Below are 25,153 nucleotides of genomic sequence, written 5' to 3' on the forward strand. Positions count from 1 at the left end.
TTTTCTAATAACTCACAGTCACTGGGTCAAGGAAGAAGCTTAGGCACAGATCAAGGTCATCATCATCTGGTTCTAGGTTTGTCATTGGAGAAACTTTAGGGCAATGTCCAATATACTCCCCCACCCAATGCTCAGTGGGCCAATATAGTTACCAAACCTCTAGGACTGATTGGTTTATTCAATACCTAAAATGAAGAAATTGGACCATATTAGATTTTCTTTTCTTTTTTAAGCCCTTATCTTCTTGTCTTAAAATTAATATATTAGTTCCAAGGCAGAAGATAGGTAGGAGTGAGACAATTGAAGTTAAGAGACTTGCCCAGGGTTACACAGGTAAGAAGTGGATGAATCTAGATTTGAACCCAGGACCAACTGCACCGTTTTTTTAATCCTCTGTGTCTATGTGTGTGTGTAGCCTGAGGCAATCTGGTGTGTGTGTGTGTGTATGTGTGTGTAGCCTGAGGCAATCTGGTGAAATGAATCTATGGACCTCTTCTCAAAATCATTTTTTCAAAAAAAATAAAACACACAAGATTACAAAGGAAATCAATTATACTGAAAGACCATTATAAAAAATATTTTTTGAAAGAAAGAAGAATTCAAGGTCTTTACTAAGGGACCCTGGTTTATATGATCTCTAAGGTTCAACTCTGAAAATTCAAGAGCCTATGAAAACAAAAGGATGACTATAGCTGACCCACGTGTAGTCCCACACATGCGTCCTAGTGAAATTTCTCAGGCTCCTAGACCTTCTGCCAGTTCATTGGCCCAGGCACGGGGGTGGGGCACGTTCTCGTGCCTGTGTTGGAAGCACGTGCTGAGGGGCGGCAGCAGCGGCCAGCGCAGGAGCTATGGCGTCGTTACTTTGGGGAGGCGACGCTGGGGCGGCGGAGAGCGAGCGGCTCAGCAGCCACGTAACGGCCCCCCCTCCCCTCGGGCTGGCACAGAAGTGGAGTTTGTAGTTGGGCGGGAATGTGAAAGTAGGGACCACAGGCTAAAGATTTGAGGGCACAGTGTGGGCTGAGAGGGCGTGAGAACCCTGAAGGGAGAAGAAAAGATTCAGGGAGAGGAGGAGGAAGCTAAAGGGATGGGTTGAGGACCAGCCAGGAGACCCATCCAGAGGCTAAAAGAAGAGCTTGGGTGGCAAAGAGACCTCCCTGGAGGCGACACCAGTGGGGCGGAAAAAAGACGTTTAGGAGCTGACTTTTGAAGTCACCTGGGGAGGTGGAAAAGGGAGGGGGAGAGCAAGTCTGGAAGTCCCAGGGAGGGACGACCAGGCACCCAAGGAGGGATGACCCAACACCCTTGCTGGAAAGAAGCTGCTTGTCCAGGATCCAGAATGTAGAAGAAGTGGTGCATACAGGAGTAAACAGGGCTCCCGTTTACCTGCCAGGTCTCTTCTTAGTTCCACCTTGTAAACCAATAGGCAGCAGCTGCCTGCAATGATCAGTTCTTGTTTAGCACCTACCTAGCCCTTCCCCCAAAGGAAAGATTCCCTGCAATTTGGGACCAATGGCACAATAGAAGAAAACTATATGGATGGCTATTTAGGCCAGCAGAGCTATGTCTCCAGATTTAGGATAAGGGGGACCACAGCCCACTCCTCAATCGATGATAATAGGAGCACATCAAGGTCATTGTATCCTTGATGATTTTTAAGTACAGACCCTTCCAGCCCTGGGTACTGAGTTGACATTCTCTAGTTGAGACTGCTTGAAATTTATGTTTTTCAATAGTTGTCAAATCTCATTCCCCGGAAGAGTCTTCGGGGTCTTAAGAGTACTACGGTCCCTGGCCTAGGTGAGTGGTGCTAGGATAAAGCTTAGTGATATGTGTAGTCAAATGTATTGACTATATGATATGTCTCAATTGACCAGTTGAGAACTTCCTGTGTGTAAGACACTGGAACTCTAGTTAATGTCTTCATAGCACTAGTGTCCATATTGTGTCCTCAAAGAAGTTAACTGTTGTTGAAGGGAAATTTTTTTTTAAAAAATGACAAATATACATGAAACAAGAAAAGGTTTAAGAAGCAATGCATTGATAAAGTTTTAAATATAATAGATTAAATTGGGAACTAGGGTAAAAAATAGTCAAAGGGATTGGAAATCATTTCCTAGAGAATGAAAAATGAATGAAAAAGCATTTACTGAAAGCTACTATGTGCTAAGCACTAGAAATACAAATAGAAAGTAAGACAACTATGTGTATTTATATGTATATATAATAGGGTAATATAGTACCTATGTACAATGTTGCATATAACTATATATTTTATAATTAAATATGTTTGATATCTTTATTGAATGATATACATATAGCTTTAAAATGTTTAAATGCATTCAAACTTTTGGTAAACCCTGTATATACATGCACACTTTTCTTAGTTTTCTATTTGTATTACATATTCACATGTATTTTTTAATATTGATGTTAATAAATTTCTATATTTGCATAAATTACATTATATACATATGTATAAATGAGTATCCATATGAGTATCCATAGGGGAAAATGACATTCTAGTTGAAAGGCAAACATAATAAATAAATGTAGAAATAGACAAGGAAATGGACCTGTGATTGTGATTTTACTGATATAGGAAACTCCATGGTGAGGAAGCTCCCTCTACCAATGCAGGTTGGTACCTTCTTTGCTACTTATAGCTTTAGGGAGTTGCCTAGAACACTGAACTGTTTGTTTGTTTGTTTTTTTAAGGTTGTTGTATTTTCCCAATTACATGTAATAATTTTCCAAATTACATTTTTCTGAAGTTATAAGATGCAAATTACCTCACTCTTTCCCTTCCTTCCCCCTCCTGGATATGGTAAGTAATTTGACCTGGGTTATACATGTATTATAATAAAACATATTTCCATATTATTCATTGTTTTAAGGTAATATCTACATATTCACATATAAAAGTTATATAAAACCAAAACCCTAAAATAAAAAAACACACCAAAGTAAAAAATAGTATGCTTTGGTCTGTATTCTGACTCCAACAGTTCTTTTTTTGGAGGTGGATATCATTCTTAGTCATAGCTCTTCAGAATTGTCCTAGATAGTTGTATTGCTGAGCATAGCTAAATCTATCATCATATTCACATTTATTCCACAATTTTGCTGTTACTGTGTACAATGTTTTCCTGGTTCTACTTATTTTGCTCTGCATCAGTTCATGGAGGTCTTTCCAGCTCTTTCTGAGATCATCCTGTTCATCATTCTGACATCCCAACAGTATTTCATCACCATCATATACTACAGTTTGTTTAGCCATTCCCCAATTGATGAACTTCCTTTTAATTTCCAATTCTTTGCCACCACCAAAAGAGCCTCTATAAATATTTTAGTACAAGTAAGTCAAGTCCTTCCCCTACTTTTTTATCTCTTTGAGATGCAGACCTAGTAATGGTATTACTGGAAAAAAGTATGCCATTTTATAGCCCACTGGGCGACTGACCTCCAGAATGGTTGCATAAGTTCACAACTATGCCAATGCATTAGTTCTCAATTTTGCCACAACTCCTCTAACATTTATAATTTTCCTTTAATGTCATATTGGCTAATCTCATTGGTGTGAAATGGTACCTTAGATTGGTTTTAATTTGTATTTCTTTAAACAAGGGATTTAGAACATTTTTTCATATGATCATTAGTAGCTTTTTTTCATCTGAAAATTGCTTGTTCATAATCTTTGACCATTTGTCAATTGGGGAATTGCTTGTATGCTTATAAATTTTATTTAGTTTTCTAAACATTTGAGAACTAAGACCTGTTATTAGAGAAGTGTGTTATAAAAAAATTTCCCCAGTTGTTTCCCTTCTAATTATGGTTACATTAACCAACATATATATATTGTACAAAAACTTTTTAAACTTCGTATAATCAAAATTATTCATTTTACAACTTGTAATGTTCTCTTTCTCTTTTTGATCATAAATTCTTCCCTCTCTCAGATCTGACAGGTAAACAAACTATTCTGTGTTCTCCTAATTTACTTATGGTATCATCCTCTATTCTAAATTATATACCCATTTTGGTCTTATTTTGGTACAGGGTGGGAGATATTGGTCAATGTTTAGTTTCTGCCATATTTTTCCCAGTTTTCCCTGCAGTTTCTGTCAAAAAGTGAATTCTTATCCCCAAAGCTGGGATCTTGGTGTTTATCAAACACTATATTACCAAAGGCATTTACTCCTGTATATTGTGTATCTAATCTATTCCATTGATTCGCCTTTCTATTTCTTAGCCTGTACCATTGATCTGCCATTCTATTTTTTAGCCAATACCAGATTTGATGATTATTGCTTTATAATACAGTTTAAAACTTAGTACTGGTAGGCCGCCTTCCTTCACTTTTTTCATCAATTCCCTTTATATTCTTGACCTTTTGTTCTTCTATGAGAATTTTGTTATTATTCTAGTTTTATTTTTAAAATTTGGTAGTCTGATTGGTATAGCACTGAATAAGTAAATTAATTTAGGTAGGATTTTAAATGGAATTTCTCTTTATATCTCTTACTGCTGGACTTTATTGGTAATATATAGAAATACTGATGATTTATGTGGATTTATTTTGCATCCTGCAATTTTGCTAAAGTTATTAATGATTTCAAATAGTTTTTTGGTTGATTTTCTAGAATTCTCTAAGTATACCATAATATCATCTGCAAAGAGTAATAGTTTGGTTTCCTCATGGACCACTTTAATTCCTTCAATTTCATATTCTAATGTCATTGCTAAAGCTCGAATTTCTAGTACAATACTAAATAAGTGGTAATAATGGGCATCCTTTCTTTCCCCTTGATCTTTTGGGCAGGCTTCTAACTTATCCCTGTTGCAGATGATACTTGTTGATGGTTTTAGATAAAAACTACTTAATATTTTAAGGAAAGACTCCTTTATTCCTATGCTTTCTAGTATTTTGAATAGGAGTGAGAGTTGTATTTTTCCAAAGGCTTTTCTCACATTTATTAAGATAATCGCATATTTCTTATTAGTTTTGTTATTGATATGGTCAATTATGCTAATGGTTTTCCTACTATTAAACCAGCCTTGCATTTTTGTGATAGAATTTACTCCCCAAGGCTCCTCTGACTTAGGTCATCTTACCCAGCATCCTATTTGCATGCTCACACTGCATAAACACTGTGTGAATGGATGGAGGATAAAAGTTTTGGTGTGGCACTGCCCTCTTTCTCTATTTCATTGGAGGTGACCAGGTAGGACCATGGCTGAGAGAGAGAATCATGTGGAAAACCACATGATCAGTTAGATTAGATTAGGCTTAAATCAGCTTTCTCTACTTTTAGTGATTAATAAAACTCTGAAAAATAAGAACCTGGAGTTATTAATATTTAACTAAATTTGACATTTTTGGCAACCATGAAGAGAAAAATAATTCTTTTTTTTTTTTAAGAAAGCCTTTGAGTAAAGGATAGGGAGTAGATAAGTCACACCTGATTGAATGATCCTTGTGATATATTATTGTAGTCTCTTTGGTAGTATTTTGTTTAAGATTTTTGCATCTATGTTCATTAAGGAAAGTGGTCTCTAATTTCCTTTCTCTGTTTTTGGTCTTACTGTCTTAGGTGTTAGCACCATATTTGTGTCATAAAAAGACTTTGATAGGACTCTTTTGTCTATTTTACCAAATATTTTATATAGTATTGACATGAACTGTTCTTTAAATGTTTGAAAGAATTCATTTGTGAATCCATCTGGCCCAGGGGATTTTTTCTTAGGGAGTTCTTTAATGGCTTGTTCAATTTTTTTTTTCTGAGATGTAATTGTTTAAGTATTCTATTTCCTCTTTGGTAATCTGGGAAATTTATATTTTTGTAAATATCCATTTCATCTAGATTGTCAGATTTATTGTCATATAATTAGGCAAAATAGTTCCTAATGATTACTTTAGTTTCCTCTTCATTGGTGATGAATTCATACTCTTTTCATTTTTGATACTTGTAATTTGATTTTCTTCTTTCCTTTTCTAAATCAAATTAACCAGTGCTCTATTTTATTTGTTTTTCCATAAAACCAAATCCTATTCTTACTTATTAGTTCAATAGTCCTCTTACTTTCCATTTTATTAATTTTTCCTTTGATTTTTAGGATTTCTAATTTAACCTTTAATTGGGGATTTTTAATTTGTCCTTTTCTTAATTTTTTATTTGCATGCCAGATTCATTAATGATCTTTTTCTCTATTTTATTTCAGTGTTCAGAGATATAAATTTTCCCCTATGTAATGCTTTGGCTGTATTCCATAAATTTTGATATGTAGTCTCCTCATTGTAATTCTCTTTAATAAAATTATTGATTGTTAGTATAATTTGTTCTTTAACCCACCTTTTTTAGAATTAGATTAATATCCAATTAATTTTAAATTTACCTTTCCATGTATCCTTATTGATTATAATTTTATTGCCTTATGATCTAAAAAGGATGCATTTAATATTTCTGCTTTCTGCATTTGGTTGCGAAGTTTTATGCCCTAATAAATGGTCAGTTTTTGTATAGGTGCCAGGTACTGCTGAAAAGAAGATACATTCCTTTTTATTCTCATTCAATTTTGTACAGAGATCTAATCTCATTTTTAAAAAAATTTCATTCACTTCCTTTACTTCTTTCTTATTTATTTTTGGTTAGATTTATATAGTTCTGAGAGGAGAAGGTTGAGATCCCCCACTAGTATAGTTTTTCTGTCTATTTCCTGCTAAAGCTCATTTAATTTCTCCTTTGAAAACTTACAGTTTATACCATTTGGTATATGTATGTTTAGTATTGATATTACTTCATTGTCTATAGGACCTTTTATCAAGATGTGACTTCCTTATCTCTTTTAATTAGATTTAGTTTTTCTTTAGCTTTGTCTGAGATCATGATTGTTACTCCTGCTTTTTTCACTTCAGATGATGCACAATAAATCCTGTTACAGCCCCTTACCTTTACTTTGTGTTTATTTCCTGCCTTAAATGTGTTTCTTATAAACAAAACATCATTGGATTCTAGTTTTTAATCCACTCTTCTCTCTGCTTCCATTTTATAGGTGAGTTCATCCTATTCACATTCACAATTATGATTATTGTTTGTGTATTCTTCTTCATCTTATTTTCCCCTTTCAATCTGGTTCTTTCCCGTTCCTTTTACTATGTTGCTCCTCAAGTGTTTTACCTTTAACCACCCCCCCACTTCCCTCTTCCTTCTATTATTCTCCCCCCACCCACTCTTTATTCTTCTATTTCTCTTATCAGGTATTATAGGATTCTACACCTAAACAAGTATGGTTGTTATTCCCTCTCTGAGCCAATTCCAATAAGAGTAAGGTTAAAGCATTTTCTATCACCACCCTTATGCTCTCCTCCACTGTAATGGTTTTTTCATACCTCTTTAGGTAAAATAATTTGCCCCATTTTATCTCTCCCTTCTCTTTTCTCTTAATGCAAACTTCTTTTTCACCCCTTGATTTTTTTTTGCAGATCATATCAGCCTCTGTCTATGTATACTCCTTCTAACTGCTCTGATAATAATATAAATTGTAAGAGCTACAAACATCAGCTGTCCATTTAGGAATATAAATATAAATAGGAATATAAATAGTCTAACCATGTTGAATTCCTTAAATTTTCTTTCTTATTTACCTTTTTTTAGGCTTCTCTTGAGTCTTATATTTGAACATCAAATTTTCTGTTTAGGTCTGGTCTTTTCATCAAGAATTCTTGGAAATCTTCTATTTTATTAAATAACCATTTCCCCCCTGAAATAATATACTCACTTTTGCTGGGAAGGTGATTCTTGCTTTATAAACCATGTTCTATTGCCTTCTAAAATATCATATTCCAAGCTTTCTGATCCTTTAATGTAGAAATTGTTAAGCCCTGTATAATCCTGACTATGACTCCATAATATTTGAACTGTTTATTTCTGGTTGTCTGTAGTATATTCTCCTTGGTCTGGGAGCGCTTGAATTTGGCTATAATATTCATGGGAGTTGTCATTTGGGGATTTATTACAGGAAGTGATTGGTGGATTCTTTGAAGATCAGGGTATTTTTCTTTGATAATTTCTTATAATGTGGTATATAGGTTTGGTTTGGTTTTTTTTAATCATGACTTTCAGGTAGATCAGTAATTCTTAGATTCTCTCTCCTGGATCTATTTTCCAGATCATTTGTTTTTTCCCATAATATATTTCATATTTTCTTCTATTTTTTCATTCTTTTGGTTGTATTTTGTTTCTTGATGTCTCATGAAGTCATTAGCTTCTATTTGCCCAATTCTAATTTTTAAGAAATTGTTTTCTTCCATGAGCTTTTGAACCTCCTTTTCCACTTGGCCAATTCAGCTTTTTAAGGAACTCTCTTCTTTATTGGATTTTAGTGACTTTTTCAATTTAGTCAGTTCTCCTTTTTAAGCCATTATTTTCTTTTTGACTTTCTTTCATTTCTCTTCCTCATTTTTATTCTGCCTTTCTTATTGAATTTTTTCATTCTTTTTGAGCTCATCCAGAACTAAGACAGATCCTATTTTAAAAAAGTTTTATGTATAGCTGCTTTGATCTCACTGTCATCTCCTGAGTCTCTGCTTTGCCCTTTTTTGCCTCCATAATAATTTTATATGGTTAGGTGATTTTTTGCTGTTTACTCATTTTCTCAGCCTTTTTTTTACTTTTATTTTAAAGGTAGGTTCTATTCTCAGGGTAGGGGGGCACTCTCTTAAACTTCATATTTTTTTTGCTGCTGCCCTTAGTTCTAGTTCTGGGTTTTGGCAAGTTTCAGTTCTTCCAAAGTGGTATGATGGTCTGTAGTTTGGGAGCTCTGAAAGCCACCTCCCACTGCTGATTCAGCCTCCCCCAGGGATGATGGCTTGCAAGGCCTAGAGCACTATGAGCTACCTTGTGTTGGTGAGGCTCAGGGCCTCACTTGAAATCCAGAAAGGGGCTCTAGGTCTTTCTCTGGACTTACACAGATAGGCATACTGAAGACTGCCTTGCACTGGAGCTTAAAGCCTCACTGCAGGCTTGGGCTAGGGCTTGGAACTTCAAGGGGTGGATGTAGGGTGCTCTGCTCTTGATTTGGGCAGGGTCTCAGAGTCTGGAAATTGGCTTAGGCCCAAATTCAGTACCTGGAGTAGTAAGTGAGGATTGGCAAGGCATATTCTGCTGTTGGCTTATTCTGATGCAGCCTTGCTGCTGGCTGTGCAGCTTTACTGCTAACTACACTTCTCTTTCACCCCAGTGAAATATATTTTCTCTGTCTACCTTCCAAGTTGTTTTCTGCAGGAAAGTTGCTTTACTCCATCCTCTTGTTGGTTCTGCCACTCAAGTATTCATTTTTGAAGCATTATTTTAAGGTTAGTTGAAGAGGATTCTTAGAGCAATTTGAGCTTTTCATGCTTCTACTTAGCCACCCCTCCAACACTGAACTGTTAAGTGACTTTCCCAAGGTCAGACAGGCAAAATACGTCAGAGGTGGAACTTGAATCCACATCTTTCTAGCTTAAAAGCCAGCTCTCTTTACACCATACCATAATGCCTCTCCAGTTGGGATTAAACTTTATGCTTTAGTTGAATTAGTTCCCCTGGTCATTGTGTCAACTTCCATAGCTCCCAAATGTTTTTATTTTTAACCACAATCATTTATGCTACTATCCTATATACTTTTAAAAGAGAATTGAAATGTATTATCTGATGTTAATGGATTAAGGATAAATTAAAATTAAATAATGTCATTAAATTCTCCTTTGAAAGTATCAAGAGGGAAACTGGGAAAATTTGAGCACTTGACTCAAATATAGAATTTTTATATAATTCCACTCCAATGCTTCAATTCCATAAGAAGGTAACCCAAGTTCTCAAACTATGCCATTGGAGCACAAGTATCAAAATAAAGGACATCTGTTGTCTGAGGAACGGCAAAACTAGATTCAAAAAGGTTCATCACCAGAAGGTTGGCAGAAAAGAGATGTATACTTTGTCCAAGTATTTCATAAAACAAAAACAACCATATACAAAGGTATTGAAGGGTTACAAATGGAGGGCACATCTAAAAAAAGGGTCCTTGAAGTGTTAAATATTTAGGCTGATCATATGATCTGTTAACAAAACTATTTTCAAACAGCAAAGCTTAAATTGATGGAGGGAAAGAAGAAAAGCATCCCTCATCCTTAGATTACTGTATCTAGATGGCAGTTCTTTGAAAGGAAGTAGAGGTTAACCTAAGAACCTTCTGTAAACTCTCGACAGATTCTACTACTTCTGCATACAAGAGCCCACAATTTACTCCCACTTATGATCTAAGTTTTCCTAATTTGAGCTCCATACATCAGAAACAGCTGCTGATATTATGAAGAAAAGGGGGAGAGGGGAGAAATAGACTAACATACCTAGCTTAAAGTGCACTCCAAGCTTATATAGTTACTATGCTTAGGCAAACAATTTTAGAAAATACTTTGTGTGTGTGGATAAATGGTAACTTTAAAGTGTTCCTGATTGCATGGACTCTTGTTGCTAGAATAAGAAATTAATAAACTTTAGGACTTAAATGATTAATCCATGGCAATCAAAGTAGGAAGGCCTATAAAATCAGATAGCAGACCAGGAAGAAATTGATTTCATGTTGTTTAAGTTTTTTTAGGAAGAAGTGTTTCTGGGGAAGTTTGTTGTGTCCTCAAGGAAAATGTTTGTCCAAACTGCAAAAAATAAAAAAGGGATAAGGACTAATGTGACATACTTCAAATATAAGAGAAGCAAATATAAATTTTACAGATGAGAGAATTTTTCTTTATGCAAGTCTAGAATTTACTCATTAGATACAATGATACAAGTAGGAAAAAATGCTGAATTTTGACTCAAGAGAGCTTCATTTGAATTGTAGCTCTAGAACTTGTAAACCATATGCACAGTGTCCTGGACAGTGATAAGAAAATCCAGAAAAGGAGGAAGATTTAGAGGGAAAAAAAGAATGAGTTTTGTTTTCATGTTGGCTAGAGTGGCTAGAGGATATTCCATTGGAGAGGTCCAAAAGGCAATTGATGATAAGAAGCTATAACTAAGGAAAATTACTAAATCTGAAAGTATAGACCTATAAATCATGTGCAGAAAGAAAAATAATGGCCCCCAAGGAAACTGATGAGATTACCAAGTCAGATATATATAGAGTCAGAAGAGAAGAGGGCCCAGAAAAGAACCCTGGAGTACACTCAGAATTAGTGGGCATAATGTGGATGAAATTCCAGCAAAGGTAGCTAAAGAAAAGTGAATAGACAAGAAGGAGAAAAAAAGCAACAAAATGCTTTCATAAAAACTTAGATAAAAGAGAATATCAAGAAGATGATGATCTACCATATCAAAAACTGCAGAGAGGTGGAGCTAGTGGATTGAGCCAGGCCTAAAGATGGGAAGTCCTAGGTTCAAATACGGCCTTAGACACTTCCTAGCTGTGTGACCCTGAGCAAGTCACTTAATTCCCATTGCCTAACCCTTACTGCTCTTCTACCTTAGGATCAATACACAGTATTGATTCCAAGATGGAAGGTAAGGGTTGGTTTTTTTTTTTAAGCTATAGAGAGGTCTAGAAGGATGAAGATTAGGAAGAGATCATTAGGTTTGGCAATTAAGTGATAATTGGTATGTATATAAAATATATGTAATTGGGAAAATAAAATGTTAAATTTTTTAGAAAATATCATTGGTAACTTTGGAGAGATTAGGACATGATGACTTATTCAATGGAACATAGCTATTTCTATATTACATGTAAAGCAGGCATATTACTTGCACTACCAAACTCCCAAGGTTGATATGAAAGTGCTTTATGTCCTTAAAGCATAAGTGCAAGTTATTCATTCAACAGAAATTTTAGTATTCTTCATATATAATGTATGTTATTTTAAAAAAAAAAACATGCTACATAGCCCATGAAGGAGCATATAATCCAAGTGGACAAATAAAACATACTTATAAAATGTAAACAGCAATAAGAACAATACGGCATGTTGTAAGACAGTCATGATAAGTTCCAAATGCAAGCCACAAATAGTAAATGTCATAGGAACAAAAGAGAGATTGTATTGATCAGATGTGTCTTCACAGAAGAGATTGAAATTGAGCAATTCCTTGAAAGATATATAAAATTAGGCAAACAAAGTGGGAGAACAGTTCTAATAAACATACAGGAAAAGGAATGTACCTGGCATGTTCAGATTATACTGAGTAAACCAATATAATTGGAGTACAGAATTCATATAGGGTAGTAGTGGAAGATTTAAAAAAGGGAGGATAGGGCCAGACCAGGGTTGTTTTGGTTTTGTTTTGAGACTAGGTCTATCTTACCTGGGCTGAAAGTGCTGCAGCCACTCAGATGCACAGTCCCAAAACTGATTGGCACAGAAGCTTTAACCTCTCTTTTTCTGCCCTGGATCAATTCACCTCTCCTTAGGGGGCTCCTAAGGGCTTACCACATTGGTGTTGGACTTAGTGTGGACACCTAATCAGCTTTAGCCCTCTTGCAGCTCAGAACTCCCAAACTCAAGCAATCCACCAGGCTCCACTTCCCCCAGTAACAGGGATTACAGGTATACAACCTTGCCCAGCCCAGTGTAAATGTTAAGTGATGAACTAAAGAATTTAAACTTTATTGTTTCAGTAATGGGGAGAGATTAAAAATATTTTAGCAAGAGGGTGATATGAAAGCAATGTTTTAATTGGCTTGTGTAATATTTGTTAGAGGGGAGAGCCTAGAGTATATCCTTTCCTAACATTTATATATCTTACCTCCCCTTTTGGGGAGGGGGGAATATTTCTTCCTTTCAGGTGCTTCCATTAATATTTCTGAAGAGGATGAAGAAGAGGATATGGGTAAAATGTTTATTTGCATATGTATAGTTGGCATTTTGCTTTTAGTCCATTTAGTTATTTTTCATAGCTTTGTGAAAGAGGTTAATATAATCCCCACTGAAAATTCCTTTCTGACTAACATATATCAGAGGAATTGCTTAGGAAGGGAAAAAGAGAAGAATGGGGGCAGGGGGGAACAGAAGCGACCCAAGTGTATTTGGAGGAAGAAGAACAGAATGACCGTGAGATAAGCAAAAGTAGGTTTGTGGATCACTTATTAAGGGAAAAAAATAAGGAAGAGGTAGGTCTCAAATGGATGTTGCCTTACTTATGGTGGAAAGTAGGTAAATGTAGTAGGAGCATCAAAAGCTATGTAACCTCAGAATAAAAGATAGCTTGCTCCTAATTCAGTGTCAACCTTTCCAGTCACTTTTCCCATTTTAATTAGGAAAACAGGTAACCACAGGTGCATTAAAATGTAAACTGTCATTTTGATGCAGTTTATTGGACATAGTTCAGTAGGTTTGCTATCACCACCAGTGTCTCATTCTTGTTTTGTTTCCCCCAGTGGATTTGGCTGCCAACTCACTCTTGAACAAACTAATCCGGCAGTCCTTGGTAGAGTCCACTCACCGTGTGGAAGTCTTACAGAAGGATCCTAGCTCTCCCCTCTATTCAGTAAAGACATTTGAAGAGTTGCGACTGTGAGTATTTAATTGCTGGGTCAGTTTTTAAAAGTGTCCAAAACTATATCTCAAGAAAGATTGTGTCAATAGCACGGAGGGGTAGAGCATCAAGAAGGGATATCTTTGCTTTCTGACATTCTTTCAAAGTTGAAATGAGACATGTATGTTTGAAATAGTTACAACATAACTAAATGAGAAACACTTAAAATATACCTTATAACTCTGTTTTGAATAGTACTTGATAGGGGAAAAATACTGTGCTTTGCATTCTTGTGATTATATGATGTGCTGGAAAGAATGATAGACCTGGAGTCAGGAGAAATCATGTGTCCATGGACAAACCACTCTCTGATCATCAGTTTCCTCAGCTATAACATAAGGATAATAAAAATTTAGTAACTATCTCATGAGAGTCACTATGACATATTCAATAGGGGGACAGCTTAGAAGTCAGGAAGACCTAGTATTCAGTCCTACCTCCTACACATGTTAGCTGTGCAACTGTATGCAAGTCACTTAATTGTTCAGTGCCCCAGGAAGCTTTCTGTAGTTATAAGCTATAGCTGGGTTGCGGATCTGCATTAGTACAAAGAGTTTCCACACAGGGAGTTCACCATACCAATGAAACCATAATTCCAATCAGAAAAAAAAAACTCCCTCTTTAGTCTGTTATGAAGAGCAAATAGATAGTGTGTAAAGTATTCTGTAACTCTTAGTGCTGTGTCATTGCTTATAACTGAGGTGAAATTTCAATTATGCCTGCTAATGGAGGGAGATAGTAGCATTGATAGTCCAGAAATCATTTCTGTTGAATTTTAGAACAGGACACGTGATCTTGGAGCAGGAAGAGTATATTGATCTTCCCAACTCAAGTTTGTAATGGCTAACTTTAAAATGAATAAATAAAATAAGTTTTCATATCCCTGCTCATGATGGGAAGCAGCCTGCTGAATGGTAGGTAAGGAAGCCTCTCTCAGATTCAAAACTGCTTTCCAGTAATCTAAGTGAATAATTTATAAGCAATTATAATACAAGTAATTGAGAAAGTGCAAATATTCTGGTCCTCTACATTGAGCTATACTAATATATATTTGGGTCATCAGGAACATTATATTAAATATTCTTCTGTAAGACAAGTCATAGTTCATGACCATTAAAAAAAACTTGGCAACATTTAATTGTTTTTAAGATGTACATTTATAAAATCTTAAATGGTCATGTAGTAAGAGGTAGGATAATAGGTGAACAGGCTATGTGCTGCCCCTATTTTCCATTTAGTGTTAAAAAGACCTCAAGCATGTCGGGTAGATCCTCCATGGGGGATTTAGGAGATAATAGGAATGGGAATCCCACAGGGTAAGAAGGAATAGGTAGGCTGTGATGTATTTTCATATAGGGAATATCTATGAATCATTGATGTATAAATTAGCCACAGACTTGTAAGTCATTGATTTATTTTCAATAGAAAGGAAGAGTTACTGAAAGGGATTTATGCAATGGGATTCAACAGACCATCAAAAATTCAGGAGATGGCCCTCCCCATGATGCTGGCACACCCGTGAGTCCAAAAGGCTATAAAGTAGCTTAGCTTGTTTTCATCTCTTAGACTGGCTTAAAGCTTAATGGTTTCCTGTTATCCTGTAGACCCCAGAACCTCATAGCACAGAGCCAGTCTGGAACAGGCAAAACAGCTGCTTTTGTCTTGGCAATGCTAAGCAGAGTTAATGCCTCAGAGCTGTTTCCACAGGTAAGAAAGAGGTAGGAGAGAACAATTGTGACCCTTGTAGTGCATATGATGTCCACTGAGTGACAAAATACAAAGCCTTCTTCCCCCTTTTCAAACTGCAGTCACTCTTACATTCTCTTCTCTCTCTACAATCCCTCCCCATGACTCCATCAATTCCCATGGGTTTAATTATCATCTCTATGCAGGTGACTCTTACATATCCAGCACCAGGCTTTCTCCTGAGCTTCAGTCTTATATCACCAACAAATTCAATATTCCAAATCAGATGTCCCAAAGACATCTTAAACTCAACATGCAAAACCAAAGTAGAAATTATCTTTCCATTCAATTTGTCTATTTTTGCCAAAGGGACCACCATTTTTCCAGCTTCTCAGGTTTATAACCTTGGCATTGACCTTAATTCTTCACTCTCCCTCACCTAACTTATCCCATCAGTTGTCAGATCTTGCCATGTTTACCCCCTCCAACATTTTGTATATCTAATTTTCTTCTCTGTGCTCATTCAGCCACCACTTTAGTTCAGGTTCTTGTCACCTCTCATCTGGGACATCTAATTGGTCTCTCAGCTTCAAATCTCTCCCCACTCAAATTCATCCTCTAGGTAGCCACCAATGGGATTTCTAGAAATTTCTCTCTCCTACTTCTTTGTGATCACTCCTCAGTTTTCTTTGCTAATTCATCATTTTTCTACTAGTCCAGAAATAATATTTTTCTTTGTGGTTCCGTCTTTGACCCTCTTTACTTTTCTCTTAATGTTTCCTCCTTTGGTTATCTCATCTACTCCTATTCATTTATCAACCCTCTGAAGATGGACTCCTAAATCTATATATTGAGAATTGATCTGTCTAGACCATTCTAATCCCACATTATCAAATGACTGTTGGATGTCTCTACCTGAATGTCTCATTAGCATTTTTTAAAACCCTTACCTTCTGTCTTGGAATTAATACTGTGTATTGGTTCCAAGGCAGAAAAGTGATAAGGACTAAGGCAAGGGGGTTAAGTGACTTGCGCAGGGTCACACAGCTAGGAAGTGTCTGAGGCCAGATCTGAAGCCAGGACCTCCCATCTCTGGCCTGGCTCTCAATCCACTGAGCCACCTAGCTTTCCCCTCTCCCCTCATCATTTCAGGCTCAGCCTTTCTAAAACTAATTATACACTCCATGCAAATGTGTCCCTCCTCTAGACTTTCTTGTTTCTGCTAAAAGCATATTCTTCTGGTTGCCAAGGTTCATAACCTCAAAGTCATCTTAGACTCTTCCTCTGCTTTATGTCCTGTGAACACTCAGTCACCATGTCCTAGCAGTTCTACCTCTACAGTATCTCTTCTCTTCATCCCCTTTTCTTCATTCATATAACTACTATCCTATTTCAGGCCTTCATCACATTTCACCTGAACTACTTCAATAGTCCCCTTAATTGACTTCTCTGCTTTCTGTCTCTAACCTCTCCATTTCATCTATAAAGCTGTCAAAATAATAGTTTTAAGGCATGGGTCTGACCTTGTTATTCCCTGGTTCAAAACCTATATATAACTACCTAGAGATTCCTTAGCCTAGCATTTAAAATCTCCTGCAGTATGACTGCAATCTATCTTTTAGTCTTCTTTCACAAATTTTACTAGACTGCTAGCTATTCCCCAAATTTGAAAGCTCCTGCCTCCATGCATTCACAAAATGTACTCTTTTGTGATCTCTGCCTTCTGAATCCTTATCTAGGTCTAACTTTGGTGCCTTCTTCTCAAGGGCTCTCTCCTCAGATTGTCGTATTTTTGTTCGTGTTCTATCATCTCTCAGAGAACATAGATTTCTTGGGGGAAAGAACTGTTTTGTTTTTATCTCTCTAATATCTTGCATACAGAAGGAAATTAATATGTCTTTCATTGGATAAAAGTTAAGCATGAATATCAAATAGTTTTCATCATCTAAACCCATTTGTATTAGGACCATAATATCCTGGCTGGAGTAGCCATGGATTTACACATCTGTTTTTCTCCACCACCATCATCATCATCATTCCTCCTAGACCTAGTTTGTGCAGAGTATTGTGGTTGGCATTGGGAAAATAGGCCTAATGTTCTTTTCTAGCCTCCAAGGCTTACAGTCTAATTGGGAAGATGAGATGTAAATGTACAAAAAAATTGATAACAATAAAGAACAGCAAAAACTAAGTCTCAAATGATGCAGACACAAGGAGCTATGGAATAGGAAAGTTGAGAAAAGGTCTCAGAATCACAGTGATTTTGAATGGAACAGTCGAATTTGAATTTAACCTTGATGACCTTGATATAAGAGTAGAACTTAAATACAGAGAAAAGAAGGAAACCAACCCAGGTAAGGGGACTGTTATAATAATAATGGATATCTGTATACCATGTATCAGAACAATGAGTAGGTCATATTGACTGGAGTAGATGAGTCATATAGAAGATAAATAAAAAGTAATGTTTAATTCACATTTTAAAGAGCTTTTCATGTCAATCTAAGGAGTTTGGACTTTATTCTTTAGGTATCTGGGAACCATTTAAAGCTTTAGGTTAATAGAATGAGTTACAAAGCAATGAAAGAGGAAAATAAAACTGGAAGTGAGATATTAGGAATGATTGATTTAAGAGAGGGGTAAAAAAGACTAGAGGCAGAGAAACTAGAAGATTCTAGTAGTACATTGATAAGAACATAGGGTTATATTATACCTTCCTAGTATTTCACCACCTCAAATATCGTAGTAACCAGATCGAATCCAATACTGTTGAATATTCCTTTTTATGCTTATTCCTTATCTAATAAATCTTCCCCCAGTCTGCTATCCATTAAATGTATTCAGCCATGGTTGACATTTTAAACCCAAATTCTATATCTAGACATTTTTCTTCATCTTTTTAGCCCTAGTTCCCAGCCACACTGAAGCTCAAACTATCAAAAGGTTTGCTTTTATAAAATTTTTTCCTTATTCTACCTTAAGTGTCTCTGCTTAGCTCCAACTTATGAATTGGCTCTGCAAACTGGACGTGTGGTTGAGCAGATGGGAAAATTTTGTATTGATGTTGAAGTGATGTATGCTGTTCGAGGAAACCGAGGTATGTGCCAACTAAGGAAGTCTTGGCTAATTTTATAGTACTCTCAGATGCTCCTAGATGGTTGATTTCATTCAGACTGGCTTCTAAAATAGGCTCAATACCCCATGGTAGAATCACATCCTATGCACTTTTCTTTTGGTGTTATTATTAACCCAACTGACTTTCCAGGAATTTATCTTGAATACAAAGCTAAAAGTGGCAGCATTTTTTTTTAGTGTTTAGATTTTGGAATTCATTTCTTCAAGTTGCAGTTTAGTGCTGTGTGTTCTCTGACTTAAGCAGTTGGATATTGTAGAAGTTGAGATTTTGCATCTAAGAGAAAATTTAATCTTTTTTCCTACAGCTCCACGAGGCACTGACATAACTAAACAAATTATAATTGGCACCCCTGGGACTGTCCTAGATTGGTGTTTTAAACGAAAAGTGATAGATTTGAATAAGATTCGTGTATTTGTCCTGGATGAAGCAGATGTGATGATTGATACCCAGGGATTTTCAGACCAAAGCATTCGAATTCAGAGGTAAATCCCAGAGCTTTGTGTCTTCTCTGTCTTAATACTTGTGTGTGTGTGTGTGTGTATGTGTGTGTGTGTTGTTATGTGGACTTCATCTTTCCCCACCTCTCATTATTGTCATTCCCATTAACACCTTTTCTTCTCATTTTTCTCACATTTTTTCATGGGCCTTGTATATTAAAGTGGTCCTTGAGATGACGCATTTTATTTTGGCTCAACTAGGAAAGAAGTCTTTGCAAGGCTATTCCAGTTTTGCCAGAATATTGACACATGGAGGCAGCAAAGACTTGGGCTGGAGCTGATTCACAAGAGCAAAGATTCAGGGGATTCATGTCCTTGTGCTAAGTTTATTTATGTTGTCTTCATTTCCCTGGGCAAATATATGAATAGAGGATTCTGATGCCCAGCTACCCACTTTTTAAAGAATATTGTCAGGGTATAGTAGATAACTGAGAGGTCACATGGACAGAGGGCTGGCTTTCAAATAAGGAAGACCTGGACCCCAGTCCTGTCTCTGATACATGCCAACTCTCTGTGTGCCTGGGGGCAATTTACTTAACCTTTCAGCACTCTAGGTTATTTTCTTAGATTATTAACAATTCTCAAAGCCTGTTACATATGAAGTACAAATCTACACTGGTGAATTTACACACCAGGAATTACAAACTCACCGTACCATATCAAAAAAGCTGTAGGCAGTGAAGAGAAATGTGAACAGAGTACTGGACAAGGCATCAGGAGACCTGGGTTCAGGGCTATGGTCCTAACTAGTAGTGTGCCTTCTGGCATCAATCTCTAGAATCCTGTTTCTTCCATTAAATGAAGAGATTGAACTACATTGGGGCTTGAAAAATCCTAGGTACCAGCTGTCTCTGCTTATCTCATTATGTACCTAAATATCTCCCATCCAATTTTACTTGAAACTATACAAACACATTTTGAACTCTTTCTATTTGTGCATGTTAGCATTTTGTCATCTTAATAACATTTTTAAAAAAAGACTAAACAGTACCCAAGTACTCAGTTGTTCTGAACTCTTCTGAGCCTTTTTAGCTTTTTTTTTTTCTTAGATCCTTCTTCAGATTCTGAATCACTCAAATTAGGGTCTTGACCTGAGATTGGTAATCAGTATCCTATGGTAACAATTTACCTTTACCCTGCCTTTTGTCTTCCTCTCCTTGAAAGCTAATATATGTGGCTGTCAAAGTAAGTGTATTGCACTCTGGATGATATGATTTCTGAAGGTTACAGCCAGCTCTTAAGATTTTATATTTCTAAATCAGGGCTTAGAGTCAGGGAATAGTTTCACCATAGTTTTTCCTTCACTTACAATCCCAGTTCTTATGATACTACCCTCCCCTTCCCCAATTTTGTTCACCCTTCCTAAGAGAGAAGAAAGCAAGAAGGGAAAAACTGTAAAAGGTAGTTTTTAAACTGTTCAAAAGAAGTGGCATCAAAAACTCTCCAAGAAAGCATTACTCCTAGTCCTTGTCCAATTTTCATGCCACATACTTACACTCATGAAAAGAGGAGCAATCAGTACTTCTTTCTGACTTCTCTGTGTTCTAGAATGTGATACCCAAAAACATTTTAGTCAGTCTTCCATTTTTGTTCCTTAGAATACTTTTGGCCTCATTTATATTGTTTGTGTAAGCAGTACATCTTATGAATATGGTTAGTAATTGTTATTTGTCTTTCTTCTTTCAAATTGCCTCACTTTCCATTAGAACTGATTATCTTTTTATTTGCCATCTTCCTTCCTTAACTTTAACTTCTTCCTTCATATCTGGTTGGCTCCAAAGGCTGACTTCTTTTTAGTGGAAATGTCAACAGATATAACCAAATGTTGTGCCTAAGGAGTTCATGAGTTTCTATGCCCCATAGCAAAAGCAATGTTATTTGGATATCTGTGATCTTAAAACAAAGCATTTCATATTTAGGTATCTCTCCTCCTCTCTCTAAAAAACAAATGACATTGTTGGGGAGAAAGAACTCAAACCTAATTCCCAAGGGGCTTGGCATTTTCTTAACCAAAAATTAATTACTAAGTTTAATAGGTCCTTATGATAAGGAAATCTGACCCTGTCCCACAGTGCAGATGAGACCTCTCAATTCTCTAGCTGTATTTCCTGGTTGGCTGGCTTGGTGTGTTTTGTGGGACATTTTTGGTTGTTTTGTCCTTGACTCTTTTTATAGAGGTACCTGCCTCTCCCAAAGCAAGAGAGTACATTTGTTGAACAGAGGGTAAGGGGGGACTCAGCCCCCTTAGACTCTTGCTACTTCCATGAGGTGAGAAGGGCAACAACACACAGATAACTGGCCTCTTCTCTTACAGAGCTTTACAGCCCGAATGCCAAATGCTGCTCTTCTCAGCAACTTTTGAGGATTCCGTGTGGCAGTTTGCTGAGAGAATCATTCCTGATCCTAATGTGATCAAGCTACGCAAAGAAGAACTGACTCTGAACAACATCAGGCAGTATTATGTTCTGTGTGACAGTAGGAAAGACAAATACCAAGCTCTGTGCAACATCTATGGAGGCATCACCATTGGTCAGGCCATCATCTTTTGCCAGGTAACACTGGCTGGGTTGCATCATCTCAAAGGGGTATGAGCACATTTTCCTAGTTCCCCAGTATTGAGCCTTGTACAGAGTAGGCACTCGGTGTCCAGGGACATACCTGGCCTAAAAACATTTACTAAATTTTCAGTCTTGCAAGAACTGAAGGAAGTTCAGAACTAGGCCATTTTTTATCTGAGAATTCCTCCTCAGTTCAGTTTTCCTTCTCCTTTTCCTTTCTGCTATTCTGTGGGTTGGACTGCCTCCTGTTCAACTAGTTTAATGGCTTCCTCCTCCTTCCCAGGAAAGAAAAATAGACTGACTTGTTCATGACCACATCCCGTGCAATACCTGGTGAGAATAAGAGACTCTAGGTTTTTCATCTCCAGTGTGTGCAGCAGAGCAGCAGATATTCTGATGCTCAAGGTCCTGACTGGTCTGGCTATGTAGGAAGGATGATATCAGGATATCAAAGCAGCTTTTGAATAGGGAGCTAAAATGGAGCCAAACCAGTATGGGAGGATTGAATAGGAAAATCAAAGATGAATCCCTAAAAAGGGTTTTGGTGGCAGGAGAGGCAGTATAACCTAACATGGGTATCTGTGATTGTCAACTCCCTGAATGGGACTTTTTACCCAAAATAAGCAAGTGTGAGTCTGCATGTTGACTCATCTCACCTTGTAGCATTATAGAATTATCAGAATCAAAAAGCACTTAAGCCATCTATTCTACTCATTACCTAAACAACCAGTCCTGCAACCTCCTCAACAAGGGGTCAGCAAGCCTTTGCCTGAAGACTCCTAGGGAAGAAAAACCTATTACCTCCCATTCAGCTTTGAAGTGCTCTTTGTTTAGGAAGTTTTTCCTGACATCAGTCCTAAAACGGCCTCTCTGCAGCTTCTGTTCCTTCTTCCATTAACAAAACCTTCCTAAACCTGAAAAGAACTTCAGCTTCAACTCTTCTCTTTTTCAGACTTCAATTTTCCCCAGTTATTTCCGCTGTTCTTAGAATAACGTGATCTCTTAACTCCTTCACCTTCTTAGTCACCTTCCTCAACATTTTTTCTCCTTTAATACAATGTCTTTCCTAAAATGTGGTGCCCAGATTGTACCCAGTGTATACTTTGGTTTGTTCTTCATTTTCCTGTGTATCCCCAGGGCTGAACCCAAGGCCTTATAGCAAGGATTACTAAATGCTTATTGAATTGCAGTCATGCCAGACTAATCATTTCCTTTCTTTGATAGGATTACTAGACTGCCAATTAAAGGAAACCATAGGCACCATAGTAGATAATAAACAGTAGACCAAGGGATTGGATATTCCTTCCCAACATCTCAGGAGACAGGATGGAAACTACATACAGTGAATTGTCAGCCTCGGAAGCAAACAGTTTACCTATTGCTCCCTATCCAAAAGCCCCCACTGGGGCTTCCCACCTGGGTCTCTTCTCTATAGGTTCTCAGTTCAGTTTAACAAGCATTTATGGAGCAGGTACTTTACTAAAGGCTCTATGGCATTGGGAATAAGACAAAAAGTAGAAAAAGTCTTTGTCCTTGAGGAATTTACCTTCTACTGGTTGCTGCCTCTATCTGGCAGTCTCCCACCCCTCATCCCACTTGCTGCTACTGTGCCTCTTTCCTGCCTTATGTCACAAAGCCATACCTTCCAAGCCTCTCAAAATGACAAGCAGATGATCTGATAATTTGTGTAATGAAGTGCTAATGGGAGAAAAAGCTATGGTTGTTTTTTAAGGTCCTCCCTCCATTTCCTGTGTCATACATGTACATTATAACAAGGTCCTCAGGGATAATACTAATCCTTTTATTGTATCATATTATCATATACATAAAATAATGAAAATCCACAAGTCAATGCATGTAATTTATAATTTTATTTTTTATGTACAATATCCCATTTGAACCTCATAACAGTACTACAAAGTAGATAAGTATTATCTTCCCCTCCATCTTAAAGATGGGGAAACAAGCCCAGCAAGGCTATCTTAACACAAATTCACGTGGCCAATAAATCACAAAAAGAAGGCTCAAACCCAGGCCTCATGATTCAAGATCCATTGTTCTTTCTACTATTCTAAAGCTACCTCTAAATAAAGTTAGTATACAATCTTCTAATAACTGAAAAAAATTATCTATGTGTGTATTTTGAAAGTTTTCTATCCCCAAAATGTTCCTCCAACCTTAAAATTTAACAGTTAAACCTAGAAAACATCAAATGCCTACTGACCAAATGACAACATACACACAGTGTTTTGCAAACCTTAGTGCTATTGTTATTGTTAGTGCATAAGAAGCAATGTGCTGTTTGGTGCGAGAGAACATGTTATCTAAGTTATGATCCCTGCCCTCATGTAGCTTCCAGTTCATTAAGGGGATAATAAACACAGTTATTGATAATACAAAATATATCAGAGAGGTGCAAACACAGTATTCTATGAAGTCTGAGGGGGGAGCTTGCTATTGATTAGTGAGGCCCAAGGAAGGCTTAAAAGACATTACTGCTAGAAGAAGGTTCTAAATGTGGGCTGAGCTCTGCTGCTCACCATATGACTCAAGGCCAGGTTTCAGGGTGTCAATAGAGCTTCTGAGAGTAGGAGGCTTTGCTGGACCAATTCCCACATGAATAAATTTCTTAGATTTTCAGGGAAGAGAATTTCACAAGCTTGGTGCAATCCTCACCCTCACCTGCCATCTTAGTTTTAGGAGATTCTTTTTTTTTTTTATTCTGACAAATTCTCAGCATAAAATAACATACAAGCATGGATAAAGTGCTAGTTTATAGATCTCACATCTCTCTAGCAAAGAAGCACAAAATGAGGGATGAGCTCAGTCTCATAAACAACAAAATCCAGACTTCAGTGCCTGTGAATTAGATAGATTTCCTGGCTCAGAGCCCTTGAAGAACCTTAAAGGAGGAATGGTTCAAAGAGCTTCAGAAGTAGAACATGTTCCCTCCATACCACCATGTACATTAATCCAAAAAGGATTTCTGTGGGAGAAGTCAAGCCTTGAAGCAAAAGCAGCCCTTCCAGCTGGTATATCTCCCCAGCCTCCCAGGACAGAGGGTAAGATGAGAAGGCAGGACTCTAACCTAGAGAGGGCTGTGGTGAGGATCAGATGAGAAGATGGCACCTGACACATAATGGGTGATTAATAAATGCTTGTTCCCTCTGCCCATAGACAAGGCATTCTAAACCTCCCCAAGCTTCAGTTTCTTCATCCTAGCCCTCACTCTCTTATTTCTCAAAGTCATTGAAATGTTCTGTAAATGAGTACCTATGGCATGGCAAGAAAGAGAAGACCAGGCACTTGGCCTCATGAGGCTTCAATTGCCTCCTCAATAAAATCTCCTTCAGTTCTAACATTCTAGTATATAAGTTTAAAGTGGGGGGGGGTGTAAATAAGTGAAAGCAATAATTATTATTTCTGTACTAAGCTCCTACTCCAGCACAATTTGGAGATGAACCTGGGTTCTCCAAAACTTACCCATAGTAGATCCTACCAGGCTGGAAGGGCTTTGATTACAGACCTGGTGATACCATTCTTAGCTAAGCTAGATGATTCTATTCTACAATTAAACCTTTATTATATAGCCATTAACAATACAAAAACCACAGAATTCTTACCTTTATTGCACCTAAGTGATGATGGGGGAGAGGGAGGAGTCACAGCAACTAATGAAACTATTAAGATGTGGGAAAAGTTACATTTCTC

The 25,153-nt window shown here is 37.0% G+C and overlaps 2 protein-coding genes across 2 annotated transcripts in view; one reads left to right on the top strand and one right to left on the bottom strand.

The window, feature by feature from the left end:
* LOC100016216 (40S ribosomal protein S4) overlaps positions 1-25,153 on the bottom strand; it is a 124,003-nt gene that overhangs the window by 25,502 nt on the left and 73,348 nt on the right. The window lies entirely within an intron of this gene.
* The window catches only part of DDX25 (DEAD-box helicase 25), a 38,044-nt gene continuing 13,658 nt past the window's right edge, over positions 768-25,153 (top strand). The window contains exons 1-9 of the mRNA XM_001371971.5: positions 768-914; positions 1,737-1,800; positions 12,816-12,860; positions 13,408-13,543; positions 14,991-15,083; positions 15,170-15,272; positions 18,234-18,348; positions 18,692-18,869; positions 21,199-21,436. Of these exons, the coding sequence (XP_001372008.2) occupies positions 852-914; positions 1,737-1,800; positions 12,816-12,860; positions 13,408-13,543; positions 14,991-15,083; positions 15,170-15,272; positions 18,234-18,348; positions 18,692-18,869; positions 21,199-21,436 (1,035 nt within the window). The 5' untranslated portion in view covers positions 768-851. The remainder of the gene's footprint in view (positions 915-1,736; positions 1,801-12,815; positions 12,861-13,407; positions 13,544-14,990; positions 15,084-15,169; positions 15,273-18,233; positions 18,349-18,691; positions 18,870-21,198; positions 21,437-25,153) is intronic.

The sequence above is a fragment of the Monodelphis domestica genome, chromosome 4 (assembly GCF_027887165.1).
Source record: "Monodelphis domestica isolate mMonDom1 chromosome 4, mMonDom1.pri, whole genome shotgun sequence".
NCBI lineage: Eukaryota > Metazoa > Chordata > Mammalia > Didelphimorphia > Didelphidae > Monodelphis > Monodelphis domestica.